At 35.4% G+C, this 20,407-nt stretch overlaps 1 protein-coding gene across 1 annotated transcript in view; it reads left to right on the top strand.

The window, feature by feature from the left end:
- Positions 1 to 20,407, top strand: part of CFAP47 (cilia and flagella associated protein 47) — a 963,244-nt gene that overhangs the window by 321,953 nt on the left and 620,884 nt on the right. The window contains exon 36 of the mRNA XM_069063838.1: positions 8,364 to 8,461. Coding sequence (XP_068919939.1) covers positions 8,364 to 8,461 — 98 coding nt within the window. The remainder of the gene's footprint in view (positions 1 to 8,363; positions 8,462 to 20,407) is intronic.

Genomic DNA, 20,407 nt, shown 5'->3' with positions numbered 1-20,407 from the left:
TACAATGGAGTGGAGGAGCAGAAAGGTGAAAGGGAATGGGACAACCTTACTCTCATTGAATTTGACTTAAGGACAGAATAACATACACACTCAATTGGGTATCTTACCTTACACGAAAATGGGGGTGGGGTGGTTAGGGGATAAGAGAGGGGATGATAGAAGGAAGGGCAGATTGGGGGAGGGAGTGGTGAGAAACTAATATTTTTAAAAAGGGATAGGGTCAAAGGAGAAAATTAGAATAAGTGGGGGGTGGGATAGGATGGAGGGAAGTATAGTTAGTCTTTCACAATATAACAATTATTGAATTGATTTGGGTACCTACTCATGTAGTACCTATTTTGAATTGCTTATCTTCCCAGTGGGAATGGGTGAGGAGGGAAGAAGGGAAAAAATCTCAAAGTTTTTTTTTAATATGATTTCTAGGTTCTTTCTTTGATCATGGCTTTCAGATAGTCCAATAATTTATAAATTATCTCTCCAGGGAGATATTTCACATTGCCTTCTATTATTTCATTTGTTTGGATGTGTTTAACAGAATCTTGATTTCTCACAAAGTCACTAGCTTCCATTTGCTCCAATCTAATTCTGAAGGAATGATTTTCGTCAGTGAGCTTTGAGATTCTTTTTCCATCTGGCAAATTCAGCTTTTTAAGGCATTCTTCTCCTCATTGCCTTTTTGAGCCTCTTTGGCCATTTGGGTTAGTCTATTTTTTAAGGTGTATTTTCCTCAGTCAGGCTGTTGACTCTCATTTCATAACTTTCTTGCATTGCTCTCATTTCTCTTCCCAATTTTTCCTACACTTCTCTTATTTGCTTCTTAAGGTCCTCTATGGCCTGTAACCAGCTCGTATTTTTCTTTGAAGCTTTTGGTGCAGGAGTTCTGACTTCATTGTCTTCCTCCTCTTCTTCCATGCTTTGATCCTTTTTGTCACCAAAATCAAGTGCAAAATTGGGTTGCTCTGTTTATTTTGCTTCTTTTGCCTGCTCATGTCACCACTCAATCACTTGACCCCTGGGCTTTTTGCCACAGTAGGACTCTGCCACCAGACAGGGGAGCTTTGTCCTAAACACTGGGGTTTTCTCAGCTGCAGAAGGTATTAATTGGGTGCCCTCTCTGAAGCCTCCACATGCTCTGGAAAGCTGGTGACACACCCCAGGACCTCCACCCTAGACTGCAATCCAGATCCAAGTAGGTTAAAGCAAGAGCGATTATCCTTCAGACTGGTCGCTTGTTTCCCCTACAGTCTGCAGGCCAGGAGGTGAAGCTGCCATGTGGCGGCAGCTGCAGGGTGTCACTTCTTGCCCTGGGGACAAAGGCCGACTGCTCTCCCAACTACTGGATCCAAAAATCCATACTGCACTGACCTCTCACTTTGTCCTTCTCATCTATGTCTTGATTATTCTGGAAACTGCCACAGCTGTTGGTGATTTGAAGTCCCTCCAGCCTGTGGTTGGTCAGGCCCTCCCTCTGGCTTGGTGTGGGGCTGGGCTTCCCTCCAAGAGTGCTGTGCTGGCTGATTCAGTGGGAGTCTAGCTTCTCTGTGTCATTTTGTGTTCTCTGTAGCTCCAAAGTTTGTTCAGAGTCCCCTTTTACATGAATTGTGGGATGTGGAAGCTGGAGCTCCGCGGAAGTTCTGTTTCTACTCTGCCATCTTTACTACACCCCTGGAACTCAAAGTTTTAAAAACAAATATTTTTTTTAAAAATGTGTTTTTTTTTTTTTTGTACAGCTGGGAAATAAGATATACAGGCACTGGGGTATAGAAATCCATCTTGTCCTACTAGACAGTTAAGGGGAGGTGATGGGGTAGGATATAAAGAGAAAAGATTGAGGGAAAGGGTATTCAAAAGGCTTGCTACTTTGGGGTGGCGGTAGGGGAAAGATGGGAAGAAAAATTGTAACTCAAAAATTTTTGTGTTAATTTTATACCATTCAACTTTGCTAAAGTTGTTAATGATTTCAAGTAGTTTTTTAGTTGATTCTTTAGGATTATCTAAGTATATCATCATATCATCTGAAAAGAATGATAGCTTTGTTTCCTCATTCCCTATTCTAATGCCTTCTATTTCTTTTTCTTTCATTGCTAAAGCTAGCACTTCTATACAATATTGAATAACAGTGGTGATAATGGGCATCCTTATTTCATTCCTGATCTTATTATAACTATTTAGCCCTACTACACATAATGCTTGCTGATAGTTTTAGATAGATTCGGGTTATCATTTTAAGGAAAACTCCATTGATTCCTATGTTTTCTAGTGTTTTTTAATAGAAATGGGTGCTGTATTTTTTTTTTAAAGCAATCGGGGTTAAGTAACTTGCTCAAGGTTACATGGCCAGTTATTTCTGGGTGTGGTGCTGAGTATCTGAGCCACATTTGATCCTCAGGTCATTCCAACACTGAAGCCCATATTCTTACGCACTGAGCCACCTGCCTGCCCCTGTATTTTTTCAAAAACCTTTTCTGCATCTATTGAGATAATCAAATGATTTCTGTTAATTTTACTATTGATATGATCAGTTATACTCATAGTTTTCTTAATATTGAATGATCCTTGAATTCCTGACTTAAATCCCACCTGGTCATAGTGTATTATCCTCATGCTAAATTGATTTAATCTCTTTGTTAATATTTTATTTAAAAAGTTTGCACCTATATTCTTTAGAGAAACTATATTCTTTAGTTTGATATTTAATTGGGGATTTTTAATTGATTCTTTTTCTAGCTTTTTTTTAGTTGCATGCCTGATTCATCCACTAATATTCTTTAGAGAAACTGGTCTATGATTTTCTTTCTCTGTTTAGCCTCTTCCCATTTTGGGTATCAGCACCATAGTTGTATCATAAAAAAAAATAATAATTTGGTAGTATTTCTTTTTCACCTGTTTTCCTAAATAGTTTATGTTGTATTGGAATTATTTTTTTAATGTTTGATAGAATTCACTTGTGAACCAATCTGCCCCTGGGAAAAATTATATGGAGTTCATTGATGGCTTGTTCAATTTGTTTTTCTGAAATGTGGTGATTTAAGTATTTTATTTCCTCTTATGTTAATCTGGGCAATTTATATTTTTGTATGTATTTATCCATTTCACTAAGATAGTCAGATTCATTGGCAAACAGTTGGGCAAAATAGCTCCTAATTATTGTATTAATTTTCTCTTCATTGATTGTGAATTCACCCTTTTCATTTTGGTTACTGTTAATTTGGTTTTCTTCTTTCTTTTTTAAAACATCAAATTAACCAAAAGTTCATCTATTTTATTGTTTTTTTATATAAAGCCAGCTCGTAGTTTTATTTATTAGTTCAATAGTTTTCTTAATTTCAATTTTATTAATCTCTCACAATTTTCAGAATTTCTAGTTTGATATTTAATTGGGGATTTTTAATTGATTCTTTTTCTAGCTTTTTATAGTTGCATGCCTGATTCATTAGTCTCCTTTTCTCTATTTAATTCCTGTGAACATTTATGTTTGTTTTTTTGCTTTTTGGAGTGTCAGTTGGGGTAAAGTGACTTGCCCAAGGTCACAGGGCTAGTAAGTATTAAGTGTCTGAAACCAGATTTGAACTCGGGTCCTCCTGACTCCAGGGCCAGTGCTCTATTCACTGTGCCACCTGGGTGCCCCTCATGCAAACATTTAGATGTATAAAATTTCCCCTTATAACTCCTTTGACTGCATCCCATAAATTTTGGTATGTTTTCTCACTATTGTCAATCTGTTTGATGAAGCATTGATTGTTTCCATAATTTGTAATTTGTTGTTTGATTCACTCATTCTTTAGGATTAGATTATTTAGTTTCCAATAATTGTTAGTCTATTTTTCCATTGCCCTTTATTAAATGTAATTTTTGTTGCATCATGATTTGAAAAGGATGTATTAAATATTTCTGCCTTTCTGCATTGCATTGTGAAGTTTTTTATGCCCTAGTATGTGGTTAATTTTTGTATAGGTGCCATGTGCTTCTGAGAAAAAGGTGTATTCCTTTCTATCCCTATTCAGTTTTCTTCAGAAAACTAACATCTAAATTTTCTAAAATTCTATTCACCTTCTTAACTTGTTTCTTGCTTATTTTGTGTTTAAATGATCTAGTTCTGAGAGGGGGAGGTTTAGGTCCTCCACTAGTACTGGTTTAGTGTCTTTTTCTTCCAGCAACTCACTTAACTTCTCCTCTAATAATGGGGATGCTCTACCACTTGGTACATATATGTTTAGTATTGATATTATTCCATTGTCTATGGTACCATTTAACAGGATGTAGTTTTCTTCCTTATCTCTTGTAATGAGATCTGTTTTTGCTTTTAGCTTGTCTGAGATCCGGATTTCTACCCCTGACTTTTTTTTTTTTACTTCATCTAAAACATAATATATTTTGCTCCAGCCTTTTGTCTTTACTCACTGTGTATCTCTGTGCTTCAAATATGTTTCTTGTAAATGACATACTGTAGGATTGTGGTTTTTAATCCATTCTGCTATCTGCTTCCATTTTTTTTAAAGAGTTCATCCCATTCACATTCACAGTTTTGATTACTTTGTCTTTCTATCCATCTTATACTCTTCCTTGTTTGTGCTTTTTTTTCTCCTTTTTCTCTTTCCCTCCTCACTAGTGTTTTGCTTCTGACTACCACCTCCCTCAATCTGCCCTCCTTTTTATCAGTCCCCCCTTCTACTCCTACTTCCTATAAGGTAGGATAGATTTCTATACTCAGGTGAGTATGTATGTTATGCCTTTCCTTGGTATTACATTACACTGACTCTCTCCCTTTTTTCCCTCTACTGTAGTAGGTTTTTGTTCCTCTTCATGTGATATAATTTACCCTTTTCTGTCTCCTTTTCTCTTCTCCCAGTCCAATAATTTTTTTTACCCATTAATTAATTTTTTACCCCCACATCAAAGTCAATTTAATTCATACCCACTGTCTATCCCCATTGTAACTATCATAATAAAGATACAGTACTCAAGAGTTCCAGGTATCATCTTCCCAGGTACGGATGTAAATAGTTTGTCACTATTGAATAGCAGAGCTTTTTTCCCGTTTACCTTTTTATGCTGCTCTTGAGTCTTGTATTTGAAGATTAAACTTTCTGTTGATCTCTAGTCTTTTCATCAGGAAGGTTTGGCAGTCCCCTGTTTCATTGAATAGCTATATCCTCTCATGAAAGATTATGTTCAATTTTTCTGTTTAGTTAATCCTCAATTGTAATCCTAGCTCCTTTGTTTTCTGGAATATATCCGAAGCCCTTTTGTCTTTTTAAAATATTTTTTGCTTTTTGGAGGGGTGAAGGCAAGGAATTGGGGATAAGTGACTTGCCCAAGGCAAGTAAGTGTTAAGTGTCTGAGGTCACATTTGAACTCAGGTCCTCCTGACTCCAGGGCTCATGCTCTATTCACTGTCCTCTAATCTTTTAATAGAAAATGCCAAGTCTTGTATAATCCTGACTGTGTTTCTGTGATATTTAAGTTCTTTCTTTCTGGTAGATTGCAGTATTTTCTCCTTGACCTGATAATTATGGAATTTGGCCCCAACAGTCCTTGGTGTTTTCATTTCGGGATGTCTTTCAGGAAGTGATTGGTTGATTCTCAGTTTTTATTTTCACTTCTGGCTTTAGGATGTCTGGACAGTTTTCCTTGATAATTTCTTGAAATATACTGTTCAGGCTCTTTTTTTTTTTTTTTGATCATGGCTTTCAGGCAAGTTGATAATTATTAAATTATTTATCTTGGATCTGTTTTCCAGCTCAGTTGTTTTTCCAATGAGGTATTTTTCATTTTCTATTTTTTTCAGTCTTCATTTTGTTTGGCTTATTCTTGATGTCTCTTAGTGTTGTTAGCTTCTACTTGCCCAATTCTAATTAATTTTTTTTTTACCAATTCTAATTTTTAATGAATTGTTTTCTTCAGTTAACTTTTGTACCTCCCCTTCTATTTGGTCACTTCTGCTTTTTAAGGAGTTCTTCTCTTCAGTGAATCTTTGTACCTCCTTTTCCATTTGGTCCATTGTATTTTTTAAAGAACTGTTTTCTTCAGTCAATTTTAGTCCTTCCTTTTCTAAGCTATTGGCCTTCTCTTGCACATCTCTCATTTATTTTCCTAATTTTTCTTCTACCTCTCTTATTTGACTTTTAAAATCCTTCTTGAACTCTTCCAGGAAGGCTTTCTGGGCTTGGGACCAATTGCTATTTCCTTTGAGGTTTCAGATGTAGGTATATTGACAATGTTGTCTTTTTATGAGTTTGTGTTTTGATCTTTCCTGTCACCATAATAATTCTCTGTAGTCAGTGTCCTTTTCTGCTTCTTGCTCATGATGTTTACCTATTTCCTGGCTTTTAAAGTTGAACTCTCCTGCTGAAGCTCAGGGGTCTCTGTCCCAAGCTTCTAGTGCTAGGGGCCAGGTACCTGGTCAAAGACTTTGTGTGCTGGGGCCTCAGGACAGCTGGGGGCTCTTGAGGTCTGGCAGCTTACCTGGTACTGAGCTGGGGTCCTAGTGGTGGTATCTGGTATGTGCTGAAGCCAAGTAGAGTTTTGTTGTGTTTCCCAGAGGTTGCACTGAAGCATGGGGAGGTCCAGCTGCTTGAGGACCCAGGCTCACCTGGGATTGCACTGCAGCAGGAGAGGTCTGACTGCTGTAGGATACCTGCTCATTCTATCTGCACTTAGCATGTGGAGGCCCACCCCGTGGAGGATGCCTACCTCCCTGGGACTACACTGAAGCACTTGGAGGTCCACTGCTGGAGTTCTCCTGCCCACCTGGGGCTGCACCACTGCAAGTAGTAGTTCTCTGAACTGGAGTCTGCAGGTTCCCCTGACTATGCTAAGGCATGTGTATGGGGGGGGGGTTGGGGGGGGGGCTGGTGTTTGCCTTCTCCACCACCCTGGGGCTTAGCATATTTTCTGGTTTGGTGAGGTGGGGCTTGCCACTGGTTTGCTGGGACACTTCCTGTCCTGGAATGTGTTCCTGTTTTGGGGACCTTTTTTGCTGATCCTCCAAGTTTCGCTGGCTAAGATTCTGCCCCGTCTCCATCTTTCTGCTGACTCCATTGTTCTAGGATTTTTCCTGTGGTGCTATATTCTGGTTTTATTAATAGGTCTAAAAGGGAGTGATGGTAACTTACTTCCATCTTGTCTCCTGGAAGTCCAAGTAGCTGAAGTATTAAGAGACATTAGACTTTGTGTCCGAAAAGGCCGGTTCTGATGATGTCTGTGCTTCTGTTGTTACACATACTCAAAATATATTGGAATTGCATAACAACCTTATGAGTTTAGTGCTATGTAAGGCATAAAAATAATGACATTAAATAGAAGATTAAGGATTTCTTCTAGATGTATTAAATGTGTAGGTATTTAACTGGACCTGAGATTTCGTAATTTAGGGAGTTCTTAGTATGGACTTTCCTCTACCATTGAAGACTCATTTTATCTGAAACTTGTATTAGTTTAATGTGTCGGTCTCAAGACTCTAATCTCATTCTTCCTGATTCTGAAGCCATGTCTCCATTAGGCCAAGCTGCTGCATATATAATATTCATGTGCCTATACATGTATGCACACGTGTACTCACATATACCTTTATGAACATGTGCGATATTATGTACATATCAAAAATATGCATATATATCTATGTACATAATTTTATACATTTAATATTTGTATAATACATTCTCATATAGAGTATATATGTATGCATCTCTAGATAAATATTTTCATACCTTCAGGAGGAGGCACCGAGTTTTATTTTATACATTTTGTAGTCCCTTATATACGACTCAATACATAATGAGGTTATTATACATTTATAATAGATTACTGTTTCACATTTTTAAAAAATGCCATGAAAAATAACTAGAAAGTTTGATAAAAATACATTGTTTCCAGAAGATAGGAAAGAAGCCAAATTTGTATTTAGAAGACAGCAACACTTAATTTAACAAGAACCATGTCAAGGAAAAATAAATTATTTAGTGAGATTGGGTTCCTACGTAAAGTAGCTTATTGAGCACTTGCTGAGGAGATCAGAGAGATAAAATAAGACATGCTTACTGCTTCTTAGGACCTGGGAAGTAAGGCATCTATATGAAAATTAATAATCTAAAAAGTGCATGAGGCACAAAGACCTTTGAAAGTTCATAGGAAGAACTATTTCTGTTCCTTTGAAATATAAAGAAATGGAAGGCTTTACAACACAAATTGAAGGCTATAAATAATGTAAGTTCCAAATATCTTTTCTACATAAAACTTAATTTCTACACTTTTATAGATGCGAAATTTCTCCCTATATCTGTGATGTTTCCAAATTAATTTACCTTTTCATTAAAGCAAGATAACTCTAGTTTATTTTTATTTTTTTTTCTTCTTTCAACTAGGTCTTCCTCCCCTTGAGAAATGGATAGTAAATTTTGATAAAGATCTTTTTGATGGCCTCGTTTTAGCAGCACAGGTGGCAGCTTACTGTCCATTTTTGGTAAGACTTGTTTCCATTCAGAACTTGTAAATTGTATTTTAAAACACTGGTGTATTTTAGTCAATATTTGGATTTTGATTTGAAGGGATGGTTCTTGGTTTTCAGGTTAGAGGCAAATACAATTCAATTTAATAAATTATAAGTCTCCTACTGGATTTTTATACTTTTTCAGAGCAAGGAACATGCCTTATTTTTTTCCCCACACTGCAGAGTATAGTGTTTCAAAGACAATAAATACTTAATAACTAACTTTGGCATGAATGAATGTGACTTGAATTGTATTTTTTTAAAAAGCAATGGAGAGATTGATCCAAAATCTTAGAATGAGAGAATCAAAAGCAGCCAAGTTCATTACAAACTTTATGAAAAACAGCACATAGAAATACCACAGAAAACAAAAATGACAAATCACACCAAAAATTAAAATTAGCTCAGATAAAGAATGAGTAAAGCAGAATGCTGATTAATTAAGCAAAACAAGACAAACACCCAATAGAGCAACTGAATCACCTCAAATACCAGAAGCAACAGAGATGGAAAAGCAGCAAAAACCAAAATAGGAAAGAGATGCTAGTTCAGGGCATATAAGAAATTCTCAACTAGGTAAATGATTCATTCAAAGAAATTAAACAGAAATTTGACTTCACAAAAACAAATGAAGGACAAACTTGAAGAGAATAAAAATATTCATATAAAGAAGCCAAATGAAAATTTTCCTTTTTGCTTTTTGGAGGTTGGAAGGCAGGACAGTTGGGGTTAAATGGCTTGCCCAAGGTCACATGGCTAGTAAGTGTTAAGTGTCTGAGTTTGGATTTGAACTCAGGTCCTCCTGACTCCAGGGCTGGTGCTCTATTCACTGCTCCACTTAGCTGCCCCCAAATGAGATTTTAAAAGGGAATGACATGAAATAATTACAGAAATAACTAATATTGAAAAATACAACAGAAGTCTAAAAAATTCATAGAAGCACCCAATATCTGACTTATTACATGGGAAAATAGAATTTTACACAAAATACAACAGGGCTAAAAAAAGTACACTGAAAACATACAAACTCAGATGATTGACATCATAATATCAGTATAACTGACATATTAGGCATTTTAGAAAAATAAAACAATATGAATGCTATGTCTTAGGAAATCATCAAATAAATTTACTAGCAATCTAATGAAAACAACCAGGCAGTGAAATATAAATGGAAAAAGAAACATTATCAGCACATTTTTGTTATTATTGTTTGTCATATGTTTCTTTGATAACTTCTTTTACCTTGTTTTCCTTCTTAATTGCTAGTTTGTAATATGACCTAATCCCATTCACTGTGTGCTTTGCTAGATAGTAAGTAGTACAAGTATTATTATTTTTATTTTATAGATAGACTCAAAGTGAAAATGTGGTCAGTAATTTACCATTTAATAGTACCAAAGTATGAAAAGCCAGATTTGCCCTAGAGATATTGGACAAAGTACAAATCAAAGGTGAATTCAAAACCCTCAGTATGTTTAATGAGACAATATAGAACATGATATTCTGTGAAAATTGCAGAATATTAATCATATATATATTTGTTAATTAATCAAAATTCAAAACAAAAATATCTTATGAAAAGAAATAAATTCTTTTAAATAATTGTTAATAATTCATTTTTTTCTACATTTGTACACCATAATTCCTTTAAATAAAGCAACCCAGGACTAAATAGTACCTTTAAAAGTTAGATCTAATAGATATATGAGCAGAACTAAATGGGAAAACCATTCCATCATTCATTTTTTTTTCTAACATTGAGGTACTATGCACAGAAAATTCTTCCCATGTAGGAGTGCAAAGAAGACATACATAGCCTATGTGGAAACTAAAAAAAAGATGTTAAATAATGACTTGCCATGATCTTGAAATAATCTATAAATTATTATTAAAATGAATTATTAACTAATTAGTCAGCCATAGCAGTTATACAATGAAGAGGATTGAGGATCATAATTCTTGGAGTTTAGAATCATGGGTATCATTTTACAGTAACCAGAAAAGAGTACAGTAGTCAGTTGAATATTATCAATGACAAAAGGCAGGCTAGTCCACCTCCAAAATACAAGTATAACATATGAGTGATAAAAAAAAACAAATTAGAGATTCTAACACAGATATAAGTATGTAACCTCATAAGTACCACTGAATCTTGCTAGAATCAGTCTAGTGATTGGCTCTTCATCTAGCTCTGGAATATTATACATTATTGAAAAGGAACTGGATAGGTTAAAAAAGTGAAAAAATTCTAGGAACCATAAGAAAGTATTATGATAAGAATTCATCAGCACAAAGAATTTGGATGAATATGAATGAAGATAGTTTATGGGGTGCTTGGGAAACAGGTCACAAATCTGGAGCAAAGACAAGCTATAATAGTGATGAAATATTTTAATGATATGTACACTTGATGGAACTCCTTTAATGAAAATCCGAATGCAAAAGCTTTCTTGATTTTCCTTTATGATAATTTCATCCTTCAATAGGTAGTAGAACCAATCATCCATTCTTGATTTGATTGTCACCAACAGGGAGGAACTAGCTATTGGGGTAGAGATGATGAAAATCTTGTATGGGAAATGACTAATCTTTTAGAATTTGTGATAAAAGAAGACTGGATAGCTAAGAATAATATTATATGCACCTTAGATTGTATAAGAGAAAGTTTCAGTGTTCTGAGGAAACATAGTTAAGATCCAATGGACTGAAATTCTGAGCTCTGACGAATAAAAGTCTAAAAATTCAGAGAACCAATTCTACTAGGACGGATAGAGGAAATTGTCAAACACTGATGTAGATGACCCAAGATCTCACCCACCAACTTCAGATTTAAAAACAAAACATTTACAGAATGATGGAAGCAAGGTCAGTTAGTAGAGAGTGTGTATAACACTTTAGTGCAGTCAGAATAGTGTGATATAGTTCAGACTGAGCTGAGGTTGGTGAGGAAAGCTATGCAGGATCACAAAAGGGTAGGACCGCTATTCTGTGTGGATAACAGAGGACAAGGCAGATAGAGATGCTTAATTATTTTAATTTTTCTGTAAAGGAGAATGATTTTTGGAATAGAAAGGACAGAACAAATAAAGCTAATGAGGAATTAATAACCAATATAAATAAGGCTATTGTAAGAGAGCTCTTAGTTTCCCTTAATAAATTCAAGTTATCAGGCACCATTTAATTATATTCTTGTATCCTGAAAAACTGCCAGCTGTGAATTCTGATCCTGAAAAATCATGATGAGAGGGATACTCCAGGACTAGATAGGGCAAAATGTCATCATGGTTTTAGAAGAACAGAAGATAATGAAATTTCCAAACTATAGGACAATGAAGTTATATTCAGTTTTTGGATAAATTCTTAAACTTATTATAAGAGAGTAGTTAGAATCATTTATCTGAGAAATACTATACAAAGATTTCACTTAAAATTTAATAATAGTTAATAATCCTCTTATGTTCTTTTTATGGACAAGATGGAAATGTTGACTCAATGATAATATAGTTAGGCTAATTTGGAATTGATTGAATGATTGAACCCAAAAAGTAATCATTAGCTTGTTTATGCCATCTCATCTTTCCCCCCAAAAGCATGAAGGCCCTGTGCTATTGTTATTTCATCAATGACTTGGATAAGTCATAAATAGTATGTTTATCAAATTTACAGCTAGAACAAAGCTGAGAACAATAGTTGAAATGTTGACTGACAGAATCAAAAATATTCTTGACAAATTAGAACAATGGACTTAAATCTATTAAAAGGAAACTGAATAAGGATAAGGGTGAGTTCTTAAATATTTACTCATAAATAAGTCTTAGAAGTACAAAATATGAGACATAGAAATATAGTAGTTTGTTTGAAAAAAGGTTAGAATTTTAGTAAACTGCCAATTCAATATGAATTAATAATGTGGCCTGGCAATCACAAACACTAACATAATCTTAGACTGTGTTCAGGGTGATTTAAGAAAGATAATAGCATCCAGGGTTTAATAGGTCATCCCCATTACACAGAGCTCTGGTTGTTATGATAATCAAATGAGATAATATTTGTAAAGCACTTAGCACAGTGCCTGACACATAGTAGGTATTGTATAAACATTAGCTATTAATTACTATGATGACTAATATAACCATGACTACTAACAACTACTATACTGGTACTAGTACTACTGCTACTACAGCATCTGAAATATTATTGGTCAACACAGTGTAGGCCAAACTAGAGTTGGGAATTTGAAATTTTTACGCTTAGATGAATTGCAGAATTGCAATCCTCTTCTGGAATATTAGATTCATTTATAAACACCATGTTTTATGAAGGACATTAATATGCTAGAGACTGTTCAAAGAAGATTATAGAAGATGGTGAAGGGCCTTGAGTCTATGTCATTTAAACAGCAATTAAAGGATTGTTTAATCTGAAGAAGAAAAGCCTCAAGGTGAACATGACAAGTGCCATAAAGTATTTTAAGGACTGTCAGGTAGAAGTGGGATTAGATTTGTTCTCTTTGGCTATAGAGGGGAAAACCAGGAGTAATGAGTAGAGGTTGAAAAAAGATCAATTTAGACTTGTGTTAGGGCCGCGAGTGTGAGAGACACTGCGGCAGTCACAAGATGTCAGAGGGAGTGCATGTGACCTCTGAGGAGCAGGGGCTTGGAGATATGGAGGCCAACTCTGCCGGGCCGTAAAGGCTGACATGGCATTGAGCTCAGGGTCGTGGGGGCCAACTCTGCTGGGTTGGAAAAGGCCGAAGTGGCACTGAGCGTGCCCCATAAACACGGACTCCTCTTAACACATACTCCTTTGCCCTGCACTCGGGAGAGTGCACGATTGGCTCTCACATGACAGGTGACAAGGGGACAGCTGGAGGGGGTGCACATGGCTTTCTGAGGGATGTTGTTGGGACAGCTTTGCCTGGGGGTTAACCAACCAGGGATAAGGGAGTTTTGGGCGCAGTGATGCGAGAGTGATACTCCGCGTGGCAGTGTGTAGAAGACTTCTGGGAAGGACATTGCTCCTTGGTCTCTTACAATGTACTCGGGAAAGAACATGATTGGCCCCGCAAGGCGTGCACCACAAGGCATATAAATTGGGGAGAGAGAGGAAGTGAGTGAGTTCACTTAGTTCCTGCTTAGTTCCAGTTCTGCCTGGAAGTGAGTTAGTTCCTGTGCCTGTTCCTGTGCTTGCTTGTGGTGCTGTTAAGATGTAATGAAATAAACAGCTTTGCATCACACTTTCTGTGTCCTGGGTGTTCTGTGGGGGTAAGTTCTTCTTGGAGACAAGAAGCCAGAGACGTCCGAAGACCGCGTATAAGGTAAGATAAGGCTGGAGTTGGGACCCGGACCCCAACAGACTCGATATCAGAAAAAGAGAAAAAAACAAACAAATGAAACTTCCTAGCATAGAGAGGTATCTAGAAGCAGAATGGGCTTCCTTGAGAGGTAGTGGGTTTTCCTTCCTTGGAGGTCTTCAAGTAGGGCCTGCACATCCACTTCTCAGATATCTGTTATGATGGGTATTTCATTCAGGTATGGGTTGGATGACTGCTGAAGTCCTTTCCAATTCTCAAATTCTATTATTCTCTAAGTGTACAGAGGAAATCACTTGGGATGCTGAAGGTGATGTTTAGTTAGCCTGGAGGAGAGTTTACTGAAAGGGACTGAGTTCTGCTCTCTAGTTGAAGGTATGTCATATGGAGGAGTAGACTTATTCTGGTTGGTTTTCAAGGGCAGAGGTGCACCTAGTAAAAGTTGTTATCAGAACTATCTAGTGGGTGGGTAGGTGGTACAGTGAATAGAGCACTGGCCATGGAGTCAGGAGAACCTGAGTTCAAATGTTGCCTCAGACACAACACAAAACTAGCCGTGTGACCTATCTCCAAAAATCAAGGAAAAAAACTGTCTAAAATTGGATGGGACACCTTGAAAGGTAGTAAGTAGGTGCCTCTTCATTGGAGGTTTTCAAGCAAAATGTACAGATGACCCTTCGGTGAATATATTGTAGAGAAGATTATTATTTAGGTATAGATTTGATTAGGTCACCTCTAAGTCTGGACATACTCTGATTCTGTGAGAAAATGGAAATCACATGGCTGAGCAAATTGTGGTATATGCATGTTATGTAATACTATTGTGCTATAAGAAATGAGGAGCAGACTGTCTTCATATTTACCTGGAAAGGCTTATACGAACTGATGCTGAGTGAGAAGAATAGAACCAGGAGAAATTTGTACACAATTACAGACACAACATATGTGTGATGACCAACTCTGATACACTGGACTCTTCTCAGCAATTCAGTGATATAAGTCAATCCCCAAAGACTCATGATGTAGAGAAATGTGTGCATCCAGGGAAAGAACTAGAAAGAACTGAGTTTATATCCAGGTGGAAGCAAAATGCCTGATCTATTTCCTTCTCTTGTTTGGTTTTATATCCTCTTTACCATTTTTCATTCCATCTGATACAATCTGTCTTTATAACCTGACTAATGTATAACTTGAAAGTATTTACAGATCCTATACTTGACTATATGCAGCCATGGAGGGGAGGGAAAGAAGGGGGACAAAATGTGAAACTCAAGGAATTGTGGAATTGAATCCTGTAAACTAAAAGGAAACAAACAAATTAATTAAAAAATAAAATAAATATAAAAAAAGAAAATGGAAATAATAAAAGTAATAGGTTATATCAGATAGAAGTCAGGATTACAGGGCGTTAGGAAGCAATGCAAATGCTTTCAAACAGATCTAGAAAATTCCTGATTAGGAAATCCAGAAAAAATGACAGCAAGTCCTATGCCTGGTACAATTGATTTAGGGAGACAGACAGGGAGGTCTTTGGACATTGGTGATAGAGTCAGGCCAAGAGCACTACAGAGCGAAGGGAGAGGCTATGCACCAGGGCAAAGAGAAATCTCAGACTCATACTGGAGCACTGTGACAGGGACAGGTGTCAACTGAAAACTTGTTATTCACTATTTAGTTCTGAGTAACAAATTCAGATGGGACTGAGAAGGGGATCTGTCTGGGGGAGTATGGTTCCTAGGTAGGGAGGCCCTGGGTGATGTACTGAGAAAGGAAGTTCAAAAGCCAATAATAACAGCAGCAACTAGTATTACTCAGACCCCAAGCACAGAGCATAGCCTCATTTTCAGCATCTGGTTCTGCCTGAAGAAGAATAACTTGGGTGAGAATCTCAGACGAAAGTGGTGCCCACGATTTCAGAAAAACCTGGAAAGACTTACATGAACTGGTACTGAGTGTAGTGAGAAGAACCAGCACATCGTACACAGTAACAGTAGCACTGTGAGATGATCAGCTTTGACAGACTTATTTCTTCTCAGCAATACAATCATCTAAGTCAATTCCAAAAGACTCATGATGGAAAATACTATCCATATCCAAAGAACTATGGAGTCTGAATACAGATTGAAGCATTCTCTTTTCACCTTTTTAATTTTGCTTTTCTTTTTTCTTTATCTTGGTTTTTTCATTTTGTCCTGATTCTTCTTTCACAAAATGACTAATGTGGAAATATTTTTAATATGATTTTACATATATAATATATTTGCTTACTGTCTTGGGGAGGGGTAGAGAAAGAAGATAGAAAAAAAGGGAGGGAGGGCAGGAGAAAAAAGTTTTGAATTCAAAATCGTATAAAACTAAATGTTGAAAACTTTCTATATATGTAATTGGAAAAAAAGTAAAGTACTATTGAAAGTGGGGTTTTTACTTCTGCCACTATGATTCCACAGAATTTTCCTGGTAGGCTAAGACAGGTAGAGTTAAGCAGCAGTCTACTCTTTCACAGTCCAGGTGAGGAACTTGGAGAATTTAGACCAGATGGCCAGCAATCTGAATTTGCCCTGGAGCAGATAACTTGTAGAGCATTGAAAGCTTTAAAGTTCCTATATTATTCCTAGTGTTCTGGAATAACACAATACTCCAAGAATGCAGCAATAGGATCAGTTCACACTCCAGAAGTGAGGCAGAGCCCAGTCACAACAGATTCCAAGTCAGGACGTTGGCTGGAAAAATGGGTAAAAAAAAGAACCACAGCACAAATTGATTATTATGGTTGCAGGGACATTCAGAATACAATAGCAGAGAACAAAAATGACTCCAAAACATCTACAAGCAATGCTTCAGAGTAGAAAATAGTTTGAGAACAAACTCAAACAAAGTTCCTGGAAATAAGTGAAGCAAGCATTGAAAAAAGAATTTAAGATGTTGCTATAAATGGAACAAGGGTGCTTGAAGGAAAAAAAATGGAAAAGAAATGAGAACGCTGGAAGAATTGGAAAAGAAATTAACACCTGGGCACAGGAGGTATAAAGCCTTTTCTAAGCAATAAATTCCCTGAAAATTCATATAGACTATATAGCAGGCAATGACTCTATGAGGCAATGAGAAATAAAACAAAGTCAAAAGGTCAAACAAAAATAGAAGAAAATGTAAGAAATTTCATAGCAAAAACAAAAACTGATCTCATTGGACTATCTGGAAGTCATGACCAAAAAAAAAGAGTCTAGACATCATATTTTAAAAAATATTACAAGAAAACTGTCCAGATCTCTTAAAATTAGAGGTCAGATGGAAATAGAAACCATTCATTTGTTACATCCTGAAATAAATCTCCAAATGAAAACTACCAGGAACATGATAGAGAAAATCCAGAGCTTTCAGCTCAAAGAAAAAATGCTGCAAAATCAGAAATAAAGAATTCAAGACTGAGGAGTCATAGTCAGGAGGACACATGATTTAGCAATCACCACTATAAAGGAAGAGAACTTGGAATATCATATCCCAGAAAGCAAAGCGTGTGAGTTAACAGACACAAATAACTTACCTGGCAAAACTGAGCATAATGCTACAGGGTAAAAAATGGATTTTTAAAGAAATAGAAGACTTCCAAACAATGCTGATGAAAAGTCTAAAGCTTCAAAGGAACTGTGGAATACAGGAGGGAAGAGAAACTTAAAAAAAAGCAAAAATGAAAAATCAATGTTATAGGATTAAATAAAGATAAACACATATTCACATACAAGGAAATGATATAGGTGTCCCCTCTGAACTCTATTATCATTTGAGTTGATAGAGGAAGTTCAATTAGGCAAGGCTTGGGAATGGTTCTATTATGTCATAATGATATTAAGAAAAGAATGAAAAGAGAAAGGAAGAAGAATATCCAGGGGCATAAGGGAAAAGAAGTTTAGGAAAAATAATGTCACACAATCAGTGTACATAACTAAACATCTTTATAAACAAGGAGGAGGGTTTGGGAGGTAGTGGTTGTCATTTGAATCTCACTCTTACCTGATCTGGTCAAAATAATGAAGAAAGAAAGACTCATATTCACACAGAATTGGGTATAGAAATGCATTTCATTTAGCAGAAAAAGAAGAGGAAAAAGTGGAAAAGGAAGGAGAAAGAATTAGAAGGAGGGTAAATTAAGGGAGTGATTAGTCCAAAGCAAAACAAACTCTAAAGATACACAAAAATATATATTTTTTTGAGGTGACAAAGAATGAGTATTTGAGGGGGATGACTGTAAGTTGGGGAATGGATGAACAAGTTATGGTATACAAATGTGATGGAATTCTAGTATCCTGAATTCTTACCAGTGAAATCATCAACCATGACTCCTGATAATTAATAATGAAACTCCTATCTACCTCCTGATAGAGAAGTGAAGCACTCATCATGAAGAAAGAGATAATTTTTTCACATAATAAATGTGGAAATGTGTTTTGATTATTTATAATGGTTTTTTTTTCTTATTTCCTTATTATGGGGATTAAGGAAGCAGAGTTAGGGTGGAAAGATGAGAAGGCAGTTATTGACTGATTAAAACAAAAAAAAGAAAAAAAAGATTCTATAACATACCAACAATACAGAAACTGCACATTAAGATATGAAGAATTCACTCAAAGCATTGCATATAGACAGATCCATGGTTTGAATGTCTATATTAATGAGACATAGAATTAATAAGTAAACTCCACCTTTAAATTTTAGACAGAACAAAGCAACAGAAAAAAGTAACTAATATCAGAAGAGAGATTAATGCAATTGAGAAGAAAAAAAGAATTGAAGTGATAAATTTAAAAACTGGTTTATAAAAGACTAACAGTTTTGAAACCTAAATATCAAGTCTAATAGGAAAAAATAGAGCAAGTTTCAATCTTCTAACTTAGAAATAAAATCAAGTAAGGGAAGAAGAAAACAAGACAATTGTAAGAGATCACTATATTCCATTCTGTACCAATTCATTTGAGAATCTAAAAGAAAAAGATGATGAAAACTATAAGCAGAAAAATACACGATGCTAATAAATCACTATGCTGATAACATAAATAGATTGACCCCCAGAAGAAGAAATCATACAGGATATTAGAGAGCTAGCCTGTAAAAATGTCCCTTGGTCCAGAAGGATTCACTGGAAACTTTTAAAGAGCAAAGCATTCTTAGATGAATTTTTCATTTTTCAAAATATAGTTCCTTTCATGATGCAAACAAAGTTCTGATTCTTAAAATTAAATAAGCTAATATATCAGTATAATGAATGATTTGGAGGGACTTGACCTGTGATATCATTGTTACAGAAAACTCCCAAATGAGGAAACTCAGTCTACCAATACAAAGCATTACCTGCTATGTGATCTATAGCTTTAGAAATTTACCTGAGGACACTAAGAATTTAAGTGACTTACCCATTATGTACCTAAGGTAGAACTTCAACACGAGGCTTTTGAGCCAAAAGTCTGGCTCTCTGTCAGTTATGAATCCTGACATAAAAAATACTATGTAAAACATCCAAGTTGAATAAAAAAAAATCTATCCTGTTTGAATAGTGTTTATAAATTGAATTCAAAGAGACTTTAGTACCAAGAGAACAATGATATAATAAATTATATCATCAAGACAAAAGGTAAGCAATATGTTTAATTAAAGAGAAAATCATTAATAAAATATATCACTGATTTATAATCCTATGTTTCAAAACATAGAAAGGGCCCATAATTTGATAAAAAGTATATATATATATAATATTTGAAATTTCAATCTAATTATATGCATACAATTACTGAACAAACACTGGAGACATTTATATTTGAAACAGGTATTAAACAAATGTCCACTCTTGCAAGTCCTATTTAAAATATTTACTAATTTTAGTAATAGCAATAAAGCACATGATAAATAAAAGAACAAGAAATTGGCAGTGAAGAAATTAAAGTGTGATCTGAAAAGCTCAATGTAGTCAACAAAAAATACTGAAAGTAATAAAGAACCTGAGGAAAGTGGCTAGATATACTTGAAAATCACCTGCATTTCAAAGTTGGCCATCAACAAAAATCAAGAAAAAACTTGCAGCAATAAAATGAATAATTTTTTTTGGATCAAGACATACAAAAAATCTATAAAAATAAATTCAAAGTGATTTTGACAGAAAGCAAAGACATAAACAAGACTAATCATAATTAAGTTGAGTGAGTATAGTAAACACGTCATTACTTCTCAAATTAACTTAAAGATTTAATGAAATAAGAATTGAGGTCAAATGAGATATTTATAAGGCAGTTAGCATAATGTCTGGCACGTTGTAGGTACTATATAAATGCATATTCTTTTCCCCTCCCTTCCCAATTAAACTATCAACATTATTTCATAACAAAATTCATAAGGAAAAAAAGAGGAGAATATCTGCAAGCATTTTGAAAAAAATTGGTATCACCAGATCTCAAAATGTATAAAGACATACTTCTAAAATCTCTCTCATAAAAAAAAAGAATAGCAAAAAAAGATCAATGGAACAGAAGAGATAATCTATCAATGGAATCTAATACATTTAGTATTTTTTGTTAACTCTCATCTAAAAACACTGAAGGATAGATTCATTATTCATTGAA

The sequence above is a fragment of the Petaurus breviceps genome, unplaced genomic scaffold (assembly GCF_028583685.1).
Source record: "Petaurus breviceps papuanus isolate PSGF00001 unplaced genomic scaffold, PetGlider_PUasm1.0 90603, whole genome shotgun sequence".
NCBI lineage: Eukaryota > Metazoa > Chordata > Mammalia > Diprotodontia > Petauridae > Petaurus > Petaurus breviceps.
The sequence above is the reverse complement of the archived record's forward strand: the minus strand, read 5'-3'. Positions and strand labels throughout refer to the sequence as shown.